At 41.8% G+C, this 12868-nt stretch overlaps 1 protein-coding gene across 1 annotated transcript; it reads left to right on the plus strand.

The window, feature by feature from the left end:
- The first annotated feature begins 998 nt into the window (after positions 1 to 998).
- Positions 999 to 7292, plus strand: cart4 (cocaine- and amphetamine-regulated transcript 4). Its single transcript, XM_071500507.1, has 4 exons — positions 999 to 2633; positions 2749 to 2911; positions 5507 to 5590; positions 6893 to 7292. The coding sequence occupies exons 2-4, from the start codon at positions 2771 to 2773 to the stop codon at positions 6998 to 7000; spliced, it is 333 nt and encodes a 110-aa protein (XP_071356608.1). The 5' UTR covers positions 999 to 2633; positions 2749 to 2770; the 3' UTR covers positions 7001 to 7292.
- The last annotated feature ends 5576 nt before the right edge of the window (positions 7293 to 12868 follow it).

Consider the following 12868-nt stretch of genomic DNA (forward strand, 5'->3'; position numbering starts at 1 on the left):
TTTACTTCAGGTGAGTAAAGGAACTGAGTCTCCATCACTAACTGACCCACAAGCTGCTAGTTTAACCTGCTAACTCATGAACACATTGCTACAAGCTACATCATGCTACATCATGCTACATCATGTTAAATCCTATATCATATTACATCATGCTACATCATGCTACATGCTGCTACATGCTACAAGCCTGGCTCATTGTCTGTTATTAACTTTATTGGTGCAAACACAGACAAACAATTCTGATAAAGTTCCAATAGTTTTTGTGTGACAATAAATGAACAAATCAGGATGTTTTACAGTGTAAAACCTTCACTTTTCTGTGGTGGATACACTTTAAAACATTCTGAACGTGTTTTTAATATTTCTGTTCAGTGCATTGATCTGATATCAGCTGATAAATAACATAAATTGGTTGAATGATTACTTTATATTCACACCATTTAAACTGGATCTCCCCTACAGGATGCAGAGTTTATTGAACACACACACACACACACACACACACACACACACACACAGGAATAAAGGTGCGTTTGATGATAGCACTGTGTGTTGTGTTCGGTCTCAGTCTGTGACCTTCAGTGAAACTCTGCTGTCAGCTGATAACAGAGACACAACACATCAACACAACTCTGTGTTACTCACTGCTAATGAAAACACACACACACACACACACACAGACACACACACACTGAACAGGGCTGAATGTCTGTAATTATCTGGTTTAAACTTGTGTTATTTGCTACAGAAATAAAAACATAAAACAATATGTTTAGATAGAATATAAACCCAAACGTGTGTCGCTCAAATAGAAATAATAACGGACGAGTTTCTTTTTTTATTTAGTTTTTAATTTACATTTCAAATGTAATTAATGTATAAATCTGAAATCTGAAATTTCACTGATTTATGAAGTAATAATAACAGAGGTGTGGCCACGCCCCCAGTCAGTGATGTCACCGGTGTTTTCAGTCAGCTGATTAGAAACATGAGGACTGTATCTTCCAGCTCTGACACACATTAATGTTCAACTTTCTAATCTCAAACTTTCAGCTGGAGCCTCATTTTTCTTCTTAAGGTCACTGAGGAGGAGGAGGAGGAAGAGGAGGAGGAGGAGGACAAGGTCATCCACTGTCTTCTTCTCTGGTTTTTCTGAATAAACAGCGTCTGTGTGACGTCGTCTGCAGCCTCGACTGTCAACTGGAAGTTTATCTCCAGCTGCTGATTATTCAGAGATGAACCACATGTTTACACTGAATGAAGAATTTAAACTTTTTAGTCCTGTTCCTGCAGAGCGGCTCCTTCAGATGAAATTATTATAATCATCAGTTCATGACTTTGATGTTGCAGCTGTTTTGTTGTTTGTGGTTGATAATGAGTTCTGCAGTAAAACTGTGACAGGAGTTTTTCTACTGACAGAGATGAGGCGGGAAGGTTTCCTGATGTGTAAATGTCTGTGTTTGGAGATGCGAGGTTTTCGTTGGTCAGTGAGGCGTCGCTGCAGCAGTTTGACATTTAGCTGTTAATGAGAGCTGAGATGAAACAGCAGCGAGCGAGCGGAGCTGCAGGTCGCCTCACGATTCAAATCACAGCGAGAAAAGGGCAAAACAGTTTCCTCCTGCGTCATCATGAAACACAGGTCTGAGGTCAGCCACTCCAGACCTGCTGCTGCCTCCAGGTGAGGGGCATGATGGGAGATTTATCTACAAACAACATTCCAATTAAACAGAGAGAGAATCCTCAGAGCTCCTGACCTCTGACCTCTGACCTGGGGCAGGAAGTGGAAACTGAGGGTGTTAATGAATCAGGTGAACAAAGTATGAGTTTGAAATAACACAGGTAACAGGCCTCATGAGGACTCAACACTGACCCTGTGGTCATGGAGCTGATCTGAAATCAGCTGATTTTAATCTGTCACTGATTTCAAAACACAAAGAGGCTCATTCACATCAACACAACTCATTCCAGTGAAATCACAACAATGTGACACAAATATTTACATCAAGTTCAACTGTGATGAAGTCACACAAACAACCACAGACACACAAAGACCACAGTTTGTCAGAACATGCTCAGCTGTTCTGATCACAGCAGATTTCATCGATTATCTTCTGATCAGTCATAAAGAAATCAATAGATAACGAGTCATGTCATTAAAAACAAAACACCTCCTCATGATCAACTGAGTCTCTGAGGTTCTGACCTTCAGCGGTGAGTCACAGTCTGACCTTTGACCTCAGGTCTGCAGGGTGTTTGCATGTAAACATCAGTATCAACCTGTTCCATATTCACCACACAGACGCGTCATCAATCACCACACACCACAGCCACACAGTTTCATCTGAATACATGAATAAACTGTGAGGGAGCGAGTGTCAGCAGAGACATCACACAGGAGGAGGAGGAGCAGCTATAAATACAGGAAGAGGAGGAGGAGTGAGGAGCAGGGAGACGAGGAGCTTGACGGAGAGAAAATCACCAAAATCCAAACCAAGACAGAAGAAGAAGAAGCAACAGGAAAAATAAAGAGGACTCTGGGGCTGAAATCAGACACCAAAGAAGAAGAAAAGAAGAAACTGATCGTTTCTCTAAAATTCCTGCAGGATCATAAATTATTTCTGTTGCATTGAATCGTGAGTTCACAGCTGTCCAACAGAACTTCATTCACTTTTTACTGTTTTTAATCTTGTTTTCAATGTGTAGAATCTTTGAGGAAAATATGTGATTTTCTGTGTTTTTACTTCTTAGGTTTTGACAGATATTTTTGGCGATGGAGAGTGTGAGAGCCCTGGTCTACCTGTCCGTCTGTCTGTCCATGCTGACATCACTCTGTCAGGGTCAAAGGTCAGCTGACAACCAGCTGCAGTCTGCACTGGACGAGCAGGTCGTTGGACTCACAACCAGAGAGCTGGTGAGTCACATGACCTGGTTCATTTCACATTCTAACTGTTCACACTCATTTAGTGGTGAGATGGTGAATTTACAGCTAATTACAGCATTAATGAATCATACAGGATGATCACATTATACTGGAGGTGAAACAGGTGAAACAAGTGTAATCATGTGACTCATTAAGGTGGTAATACTACAGTTGACATGGTTAAATATGATTTTAATTACGGTGAAATGATGTAATAAATCATGTATAATTTAGGTCATAAGAGATAATTCAGTTCTAATTAAGTTAAGCTGTTAAAGCTGTTAAATTGTAATTGAAAAGTTGAAGAGTTAAATTATGGTTCAATTGATGAATGATGGTAAATTCTTATATTTATGTCTGTTTGAGCAAAGTCAAATAATATTTTGTGAGATGTTGAAAAATGTGGTGACATTGTATCTAATAAAGAAATGTTAATGATTAAAAAAGATTAAAGATTAAATTATGACTAATTAAAGTTAAAAGTGACAATTACAATTACAATGGTGAGATTGTGAATTTATACATAAAGGAATAATATGTAGTGAAATCATAATTAGAGTGGCGGTGTTTAGCTCAGTGGGTAGAGCACCCGCCCCATGTGTTGAGGCTATAGTCCTCACTGCAGGCGGCCCCGGTTTGAATTCCTCTCCCCACTTCTGTAAGTCGCTTTGGATAAAAGCGTCTGCTAAATTACTAAATGACTAATAATTAAGGAATGAAGGTGGTAAAGAAGTAAACTGGTTAATTAAAGTGGTAAGTGACAGTAAAATTTAGACACTGGACAGTTGATCATATTAGAACAATGAAGGTTCTTAAAACAAGACAATTAAGGCTTTCACATCATTAAATTAATGTTAATGTTTTCAAACATGCTTCAAACTAATAATAATAGAAATGTTAAGTAATTAAGTAATAATAATAAATGTGGAGAAACTTCATTAATTCAAGTCAATAAAAGATTTAAGTAAAATCAAGTTGGTAAAAAATGTAAATGATAATTAATTAAATGAAAGAAAATGTTAATAATTTTAAAAAATGATACACAGGTGAAAAATCATTAAGTTAAAATAATCTTTAATTTTCTGTTTTAACATTTTCATGAATCTATCGTAGTGACAGAGTAAATACAAGCTCATGTAAAGATGAATAACAGAGTTCAATCATTTATCAATCACCAATAAAAAATAAAATCACTGACAATTCAAACTGTTTTCATTTCTCAGCTTCAGTCTCACAAACTAGAGACAAATATTTCAGTGAAGTGAAAACAAACCTTTAACAGAAAAACTGTGAAAATAGCAAATTGTGATAAAATGATTTTTCTATGATTATGGTGGTGTGATAATAAAAACACAGATTTATATCATTGATGCTCAAACTTCCTTTTAGAAAAATATAAACTGAAAAATGAAAAATTACTGTGTGTTACTGTTTTTCACTGTGTTACTGTGCGTTACTGTGTCTCACTGTGTGTTACTGTGTGTCACTGTGTGTCACTGTGTGTTACTGTTTCTCACTGTGTGTTATTGTGCGTTACTGTTTCTCACTGTGTCTCACTGTGTGTCACTGTGTGTCACTGTGTGTTACTGTTTCTCACTGTGTGTTACTGTTTCTCACTGTGTGTTACTGTGCGTTACTATGTCTCACTGTGTGCTACTGTTTCTCACTGTGTGTTATTGTGCGTTACTGTTTCTCACTGTGTCTCACTGTGTGTTACTGTTTCTCACTGTGTCTCACTGTGTGTCACTGTGTGTCACTGTGTGTCACTGTTACTGTTTCTCACTGTGTATTATTGTGCGTTACTGTGTCTCACTGTGTGTTACTGTTTCTCACTGTGTCTCACTGTGTGTCACTGTGTGTCACTGTTACTGTTTCTCACTGTGTATTACTGTGCGTTACTGTGTCTCACTGTGTCTCACTGTGCGTTACTCTGTCTCACTGTGTCTCACTGTGTGTTACTGTTTCTCACTGTGTGCTACTGTTTCTCACTGTGTGTTATTGTGCGTTACTGTTTCTCACTGTATCTCACTGTGTGTTACTGTTTCTCACTGTGTGCTACTGTTTCTCACTGTGTGTTATTGTGCGTTACTGTCTCTCACTGTGTCTCACTGTGTGTTACTGTTTCTCACTGTGTGTTACTGTGTGTTACTGTGTCTCACTGTGTGTTACTTTGTGTCACTGTGTGTTACTATGTGTTACTGTGTGTCACTGTGTGTTACTATGTCTCACTGTGTGTTACTTCGTGTTATTGTGTGTTACTGTGTTACTGTGTGCTACTGTGTCTCACTTTGTGTTACTGTGTGTCACTCATTGCATCTCACTGTATTTCATTGTGTCTCACTGTGTGCTACTGTGTCTCACTGTGTGTTACTGTGTGTCACTGTGTCTCACTGTGTGTTACTGTGTGTTACTGTGTCTCACTGTGTGTTACTGTGTGCTACTGTGTGTTACTGTGTGTTACTGTGTCTCACTGTGTGTTACTGTGTGTTACTGTGTCTCACTGTGTGTCACTGTGTGTTACTGTGTGTTATTGTGTCTCACTGTGTGCTACTGTGTGTCACTGATTGTGTCTCACTGTGTGTCCAGGCGGAGGCTCTGCAGGGTTTCCTGGATGAAGCTGACAGCAGGGTCGGTCTCTCTGTGGAGAAGAAAGCCAGCGTCATCCCACGGGTGAGAACATGACTGACAGCTGTCAATCAAACAGAGAGTTCTCCTGTGATCTCACCTGGTGGTGGTCCTGTCCAACAGTCACATGACAGAGCAGCTCAGTTCTGACCTGTGACCATGTCAGTTCACGTCTAGTCATCTAAAACCACTAAAACTAAAACCACTAAACCAGTTGTTGAAGGTTTTATTACTCACACACAGGAAACACTTTAACACATTCTTAAATTTACTGATGGTTTGTCTCTCCCCTCTGACACGACCAATTGGAATGTCCCCTGAATTATTACACTGTTAAAAATCACTGTTGAAAATATATAACTAATGATGCTGTGGTAAAGGTTTGGTCAGGTTTCTAGGGAAAGATCAGGTCTGTAAAACTTAGAGCACCTGCGTTGTCATGGTTACAATGATAACATGTGGTTGAGGTTATACAACAATCCCAGTTTAAACAAACTATCACTTTGAAAACAGGAAATGAAGACAGTACCTGCTCCTTCCTCTGCTGCTGTCGTTGACTGAGCGCTCTCACAAGAAAATTAAATGTCGCTAAATAATAAAACATAATAACCTGCTGCACCAATGACTTGTGGGCTCATTATGTGTGGGAGGACATCTCCATGGAAACACACCTTCAGTTTCTACCAATCATCAACCTCCAGGTCTGAAACCTGAAGCTGAAAGCTGCAGTTCCTCTAACGACCACTAGAGTCTGGCTCCAGCAGTGAGTCAGTCCCCACAGACTCCCATGTTCAAATGTCCAACTTTACAGCAGAAAGAAACATGTTTACAGCCTGGTACAGAAACTGCTCTGCTCTCTGGAGATCATTTCCTCCTTCATGACGACTGTACGGCTGAATTTTATACAACTCACCTGTTTACATTTTATTAAGGACTAAAGTTATAGAGAATTGAGGGTGTGGCCTCTTTGAGTGACAGGTGAGTGAGTGTATGCTTGACACAAACCAGCTTCACACAGTCCCCACCTCTTTGACCATTTTTGGATTAGCTGGGAGTTAGGGGCGGAGTCAAGCACTGCCAAGATGGTGACGGTGGAGCAGCTCACTCTAAGCTTCAGAAACCTGTGAGTGACATCACAGAGGCTCCGCCCATCTTTATTTACTGTCTGTGGTTTTACTCTGATTGAGCAGCTCCAGTGAAACTGGCAGAAATTAAAATTCAATTCAAAAAGCTTTATTGGCATGAACAAAAATGTTGCTGCCAAAGCAGTTTACAGATGATGAAAATATTATATATTACACATGTACATTAAATATGTCTCTCTCTCTCTCTCTCTCTCTCTCTCAGTGTGATGTTGGTGAACGATGTGCAATGAAACATGGACCTCGAATTGGTCGTCTGTGCGACTGTCTGAGAGGAACGGCCTGCAATACCTTCTTCCTGCGCTGCTATTGAACACACACACACACACACACACGTTTGTACTTCTGTGTTTATGAGAACCCTGACCCTGAACCTAAACCTGATTCCAACCTGAACCCTCAAACAGGTCTCTGAGGAAGTGAGGACCAGACTAAATGTCCTCACTGTGGTGCTGGTCCTCACAAAGATAGAAGTACACACACACAGACACACACCTGTCTCATCTGGCTTTCCTCTGCATGTTACTGTCTTTGTTTTACAGTTTCAGTGTCTGTCCGTCAGATTCATTTATTTTTTTTAAATAAAGTTTGTTCATAAAGCTGCATGTCTCCAGTGACCTCATCATTTACATTATTACTGCCCCGAGTTCAGTCTGTCAGGATCCGTCCAGATCCACAGTCAACGAGCACTAAGTGCAAACCTGCAGGACTATTACATACAGATACAGTTTCTGTTCTGTGGGTGAACCCATCATCTGTTCTCTTGTTCTCTTGTAATGAGCTATTTGAAGTCAGTCTATAATCTCAGTGTCTGAAGTAGTTCACATTGTGGTCCAGCAGAGGGCGCTCCTAAAATCCCTGTCCGAATGATCCTCAGTAAAAGCTGATCAATCAGACCAGGGAGAGAGCTGCTGATAGCGTGGACGTGTTCTGGGTTCTTCACTGTCAAAGGTTAAATGACCAATAAAGATCATTGTGTTCAAATGAATCCAAACAAATTATGTTTATGACTCGGATCTTCACGTCCAGTTGTGAAAATCTGGAAACATCCAGCTGTTTTTATTCATGGTCAGAAACCTTTATTGTCCCACAGCTGAGCCTCCTCTGAATTCAACAGTCAGGTTTTTATTCTACTGTAAAAATGAGTCATTAACTGTACAAAGTTTAAACACAACATAATTTACCTTTGATAAAAAGCTCAATATTAAAATATTATATATATGTAAATTTAGCTTCTTTCCATTTTTGCTGATTATTTTCATCAGATTTAAGAACAAAAACATTGAAAGGACAAGTTCACGATTTTTCAAGTCTTCATTGCTCATGAAGACGTTCCTCATTCTGGACCTGAACAGAGGAGACAGACAAGGTCACAGGTCGTCTGTCAGCAGGTCACTATGACCCAGAGTCAGGTTTTGTTGCTAGGCGACATCTAGTGGTCGTAGTGATGATGACAGGAGCAAAGGGAAAAGTGCGGTGACGTAGTTTATAGAGCGACAAAGTCCACGTCAGGAGGAGGTTGGGGTGGATGGATGAATATGACCCAGGAGAGCGGTGTTCGATTCCCATGTGACAGGAGCAGTTTATGTTGTTTCTATTATCCATGACCTTATTGTTGTAACCATGACAACAAAGATCGTCTAATGTTGAGGAAGAACTTATTTTAACCCAAATCACCATCTTTTCCTAAACCTAACAAAGTCATGACCGTTATTATAGTAACCATGGCGATGAAGGCAGGTGTGCCGCTGTTGGTACAGTGTGTGTGTTTATTAGTGTAACCATGACAACCAAGGTCCAATACAACTACTGCCATAGTGGCACTACTTCAGGAGACACTGCTTTGGGTCATATCAGAAGTTGTTGGTTATTCAAGTTGGAGGACTGGTTGAGGACTGGTTGAGGACTGTTGGAGGACTGGTTGGAGGACTGGTTGAGGACCCGTTGAGAACCCGTTGATTCAATTAAATTCAATTCAATTTTATTTGTATAGCGCCAAATCATAATATACATTATCTCAAGGCACTTTACAGGGTCAGGTCAAGACCTTACTTTGTTACAGAATAAACCCAACAGTTCCCACAAAGAGCAAGCGTTTGGCGACAGGGGGGAGGAAAAACTCCCTTTTAACAGGAAGAAACCTCCAACAGAACCGGGCTCAGGGTGGGGGGGGGTCTGCCTCGACCGGTTGGGTTTAGGAGAAGATAGAAAGAGGGGGAGGGGGAGGAGAGGGGAGAGAAGAGAGAGAGAGAGAGAGAGACCAGGAACAGCTGTGTAGGTAATGGTGTTATCAATAATAATGACAGGTAACAGTGGTTAATAGTAAAGATGAGTAGTGGTGGATCTGGATCCTGCTGCTCCCGAGGCAGAGAGACCTGCAGAATGAGGACAGAGAGAGGGAGAGAGAGGAGAAGCACAAACTACAGGAGAGAAAAAATACAAAGTTAATGGCATGAAGTTATCGAGAGAGAGAGGGGGAGAGAGACAGAAATAGAGAGAGAGCGCCCAGTGCATCATGGGAATCCTCCAGCAGTCTAGCTCTATAGCAGCATAACTAAGGGATGGGTCAGGACATACCCGAGCCAGCCCTAACTATAAGCTTTACTAAACAAGACAGTTTTAAGCCTGATCTTAAAGGTAGAGAGGGTGTCTGCCTCCCGAACCCACACTGGGAGCTGGTTCCACAGGAGAGGAGCCTGATAGCTGAAGGCTCTGCCCCCCATTCTACTCTTACAAACTCTGGGAACCACAAGTTGACCTGCATTTAGAGAGCGAAGTGTCCTATTGGGAAAATAGGGAACTATAAGCTCTCCAAGGTACGATGGTGCCTGACCATGAATGGCTTTGTAGGTGAGGAGGAGGATTTTAAATTCGATTCTAGAGTTTACAGGGAGCCAATGCAGAGAAGCTAACACAGGAGAGACGTGATCTCGTTTCCTAGTTCCTGTCAGTACTCGTGCTGCCGCATTCTGGATCAGTTGGAGGCTTTTTACTGAATTTTTGGGACATCCTGACAATAAAGAGTTACAGTAGTCCAGTCTTGAGGTAACAAATGCATGAACTAGTTTTTCAGCTTCCTTTAGACATAGAATGGGTCTGATTTTAGCAATATTGCGCAGGTGGAAGAAGGCTGTCCTAGAGACTTGCTTTATATGTGAAGTAAAGGACAAGTCCTGGTCAAAAATGACACCAAGGTTTCTGACTGTAGCACTGGAGGCCAAGGTGATGTCATCCAGAGTCAGTATATTATCACATAGTGTATCTCTGAGGTGTTTTGGGCCAATTACAATAACTTCAGTTTTGTCTGAATTTAAGAGTAAGAAATTAGTGGTCATCCAGGTTTTTATGTCCTTAAGACACACCTGAAGCTTGGCTACCTGGTTAGTCTCACCTGGCTTCATGGATAAGTACAGCTGGGTGTCATCTGCGTAACAATGGAAATTCATCTGGCGCCTCCTAATAATGTTTCCCAGAGGGAGCATATATAGACTGAAGAGCATTGGTCCTAGCACAGAACCTTGTGGAACTCCATGACTAACTTCTGTGATGATAGAGGAGTCATTATTAACATGAACAAACTGGAGTCTATCTGACAGATATGACTTAAACCAGCTTAGTGTGGTTCCTTTGATGCCGACCATATGTTCTAGTCTCTGTAATAAAATCTTATGATCAATGGTGTCAAATGCGGCACTAAGATCTAGTAGGACAAGTACAGAGACAAGTCCATTGTCTGAGGCTACGAGGAGATCATTGGTAACCTTAACCAGAGCTGTTTCTGTGCTATGATGGACTCTAAAACCTGACTGAAAATCTTCAAACAAACCATTCCTGTGCAAATAATCACATAACTGGTTTGCAACAACCTTCTCAAGGATTTTGGAAATAAAGGGGAGGTTGGATATAGGTCTATAATTGGCTAAAACATCTGGATCAAGAGTAGGCTTTTTAAGTAGAGGTTTAATTACTGCAACTTTAAAAGCCTGTGGTACATAACCAGTTGATAAAGATAAGTTAATCAGACTTAATATAGAGGTGTCAATTAAAGGAAAAACTTCTTTGAACAACCTTGTTGGAACGGGGTCAAGAAGACAAGTCGATGGTTTAGATGATGAAACTGTTGAAGTGAGCTCAGGGAGATGTACAGGAGAGAAACAGTCAAAATATAAGCCAGTTACAGTGGACTCTGAGGCTGCTGAACTGGACAGTACATCTGAGCCGGCTGTGGGGAGGAGATGGTGAATTTTTTCTCTAACAGAGACAATTTTATTTGTAAAGAAGCTCATAAAGTCATTACAGCTGAGGGCTAAAGGTATAGATGGATCAACAGAGCTGTGGCTGTCTGTCAGCCTGGCTACAGTGCTGAACAGAAACCTGGGATTGTTCTTGTTTTCTTCTATCAATGATGAATAATAGGATGTTCTGGCTTTACGGAGGCTTTTTTTATACGCCAGTAGGCTGTCTTTCCAAGCCTTTAAAGATTCATCCAGGTTAGTAGAACGCCACCTTCTTTCTAGTTTCCTTGAATTTTGCTTTAAAGCTCGTGTTTCTGAGCTGTACCTGTTGAGGACCGGTTGAGGACCGGTTGAGGACTGGTTGAGGACCGGTTGAGGACCGGTTGAGGACTGTTGGAGGACTGGTTGGAGGACTGGTTGAGGACTGTTGGAGGACTGGTTGGAGGACTGGTTGAGGACCCGTTGAGAACCCGTTGAGGACCGGTTGAGGACCGGTTGAGGACTGGTTGAGGACTGGTTGGAGGACTGGTTGAGGACCCGTTGAGGACCCGTTGAGGACCGGTTGAGGACCAGTTGAGGACCGGTTGAGGACTGGTTGAGGACTGGTTGGAGGACTGGTTGAGGACCCGTTGAGGACCGGTTGAGGACCAGTTGAGGACCGGTTGAGGACTGGTTGAGGACTGGTTGGAGGACTGGTTGAGGACCCGTTGAGGACCGGTTGAGGACCAGTTGAGGACCGGTTGAGGACTGGTTGAGGACTGGTTGGAGGACTGGTTGAGGACCCGTTGAGGAAAGAGGGGGAGGGGGAGGAGAGGGGAGAGAAGAGAGAGAGAGAGAGACCAGGAACAGCTGTGTAGGTAATGGTGTTATCAATAATAATGACAGGTAACAGTGGTTAATAGTAAAGATGAGTAGTGGTGGATCTGGATCCTGCTGCTCCAGAGGCAGAGAGACCTGCAGAATGAGGACAGAGAGAGGGAGAGAGAGGAGAAGCACAAACTACGGGAGAGAAAAAATATCTAAAATATATAATCTGGAGCTCATATAAAGACCTCATTATTTGTCACCAGGAAACTTCTCAGTGAACATATGAGTCATGGATTCAACATGATGATGATGAAATGAAATTGAACTTCCTGTCTGATGTTAAGTTTGAGGGTCTGTGGTTACTGGACTGAAACCTGTCAACTTGCGAGAGCTGGTGAACACACATCTCAGTCCATCGATGATCAGACTTCTGAACCCGCTGAGAAGCAGCTGTTCCTCCATCAGCCATGTGTCAAACACACTGAAATCAGGAGAGAAAGAGAAAAACAAAACTCGGTCGACACACCTGGAATCACCTGCAGCTTCTAAACTGAACCAGAGACAGAGGTGACCTGCTGATCAGGAGGAACCTTCCCACTGCTGTGAGGACAAAACCACACACATGAACAGAACAGGAGGCAGTCAGCTGTTTGGCTCCTTAAGTTCACTTCATTCACATTTTACTTTCATCATTTTCATGTTAATTCCTTTAAAATTAGCTGGAAACTTGACTTGTGGCTTAATTGACTTCCTGTCCCTCCTGTCGTCTCCTCCTGCTCTCTGGAGGAGTTTCCTGTAACAACACTGATCTAAAACACCAGACTTCCCCAATCAATCATCCCCAATCGATCAGTCCTCCCGATTAGACCCCTGTGTAGGCTGACCGGCCCCGTGGCCCTGTCAGCCGACAGGCGTCACAAACTCTGCTAAAAAAAGACACAACAGCAGCAGCTTCTCATCAATCTTTATTAAACACTGATGCTGACGACAGCAGCTGCAGAGTCAACGGCTCAGTTCCCTCCTTGATGCAGCTATTTGAGTCAGTACTGGACCTACATCAGAAGTATGGACTTTTAGCAGTTAGCAGTTAGCACACTGAATTGCTGGTCCATTGATTCTTCTTAAGAGTTAATTTACTA

This window comes from Trachinotus anak, unplaced genomic scaffold (genome assembly GCF_046630095.1).
Source record: "Trachinotus anak isolate AG129_WGS33_773 ecotype Australia unplaced genomic scaffold, CSIRO_AGI_Tana_v1 ptg000016l, whole genome shotgun sequence".
NCBI lineage: Eukaryota > Metazoa > Chordata > Actinopteri > Carangiformes > Carangidae > Trachinotus > Trachinotus anak.

Coding starts and splice junctions, on each gene's coding strand:
- cart4 (XM_071500507.1), top strand. CDS start 2,771: ATGGAGAGTGTGAGAGCCCTGGTCTACCTGTCCGTCTGTCTGTCCATG. Junction 2,912..5,506: donor GACTCACAACCAGAGAGCTG/GTGAGTCACATG, acceptor CTGTGTGTCCAG/GCGGAGGCTCTGCAGGGTTT. Junction 5,591..6,892: donor AAGCCAGCGTCATCCCACGG/GTGAGAACATGA, acceptor TCTCTCTCTCAG/TGTGATGTTGGTGAACGATG.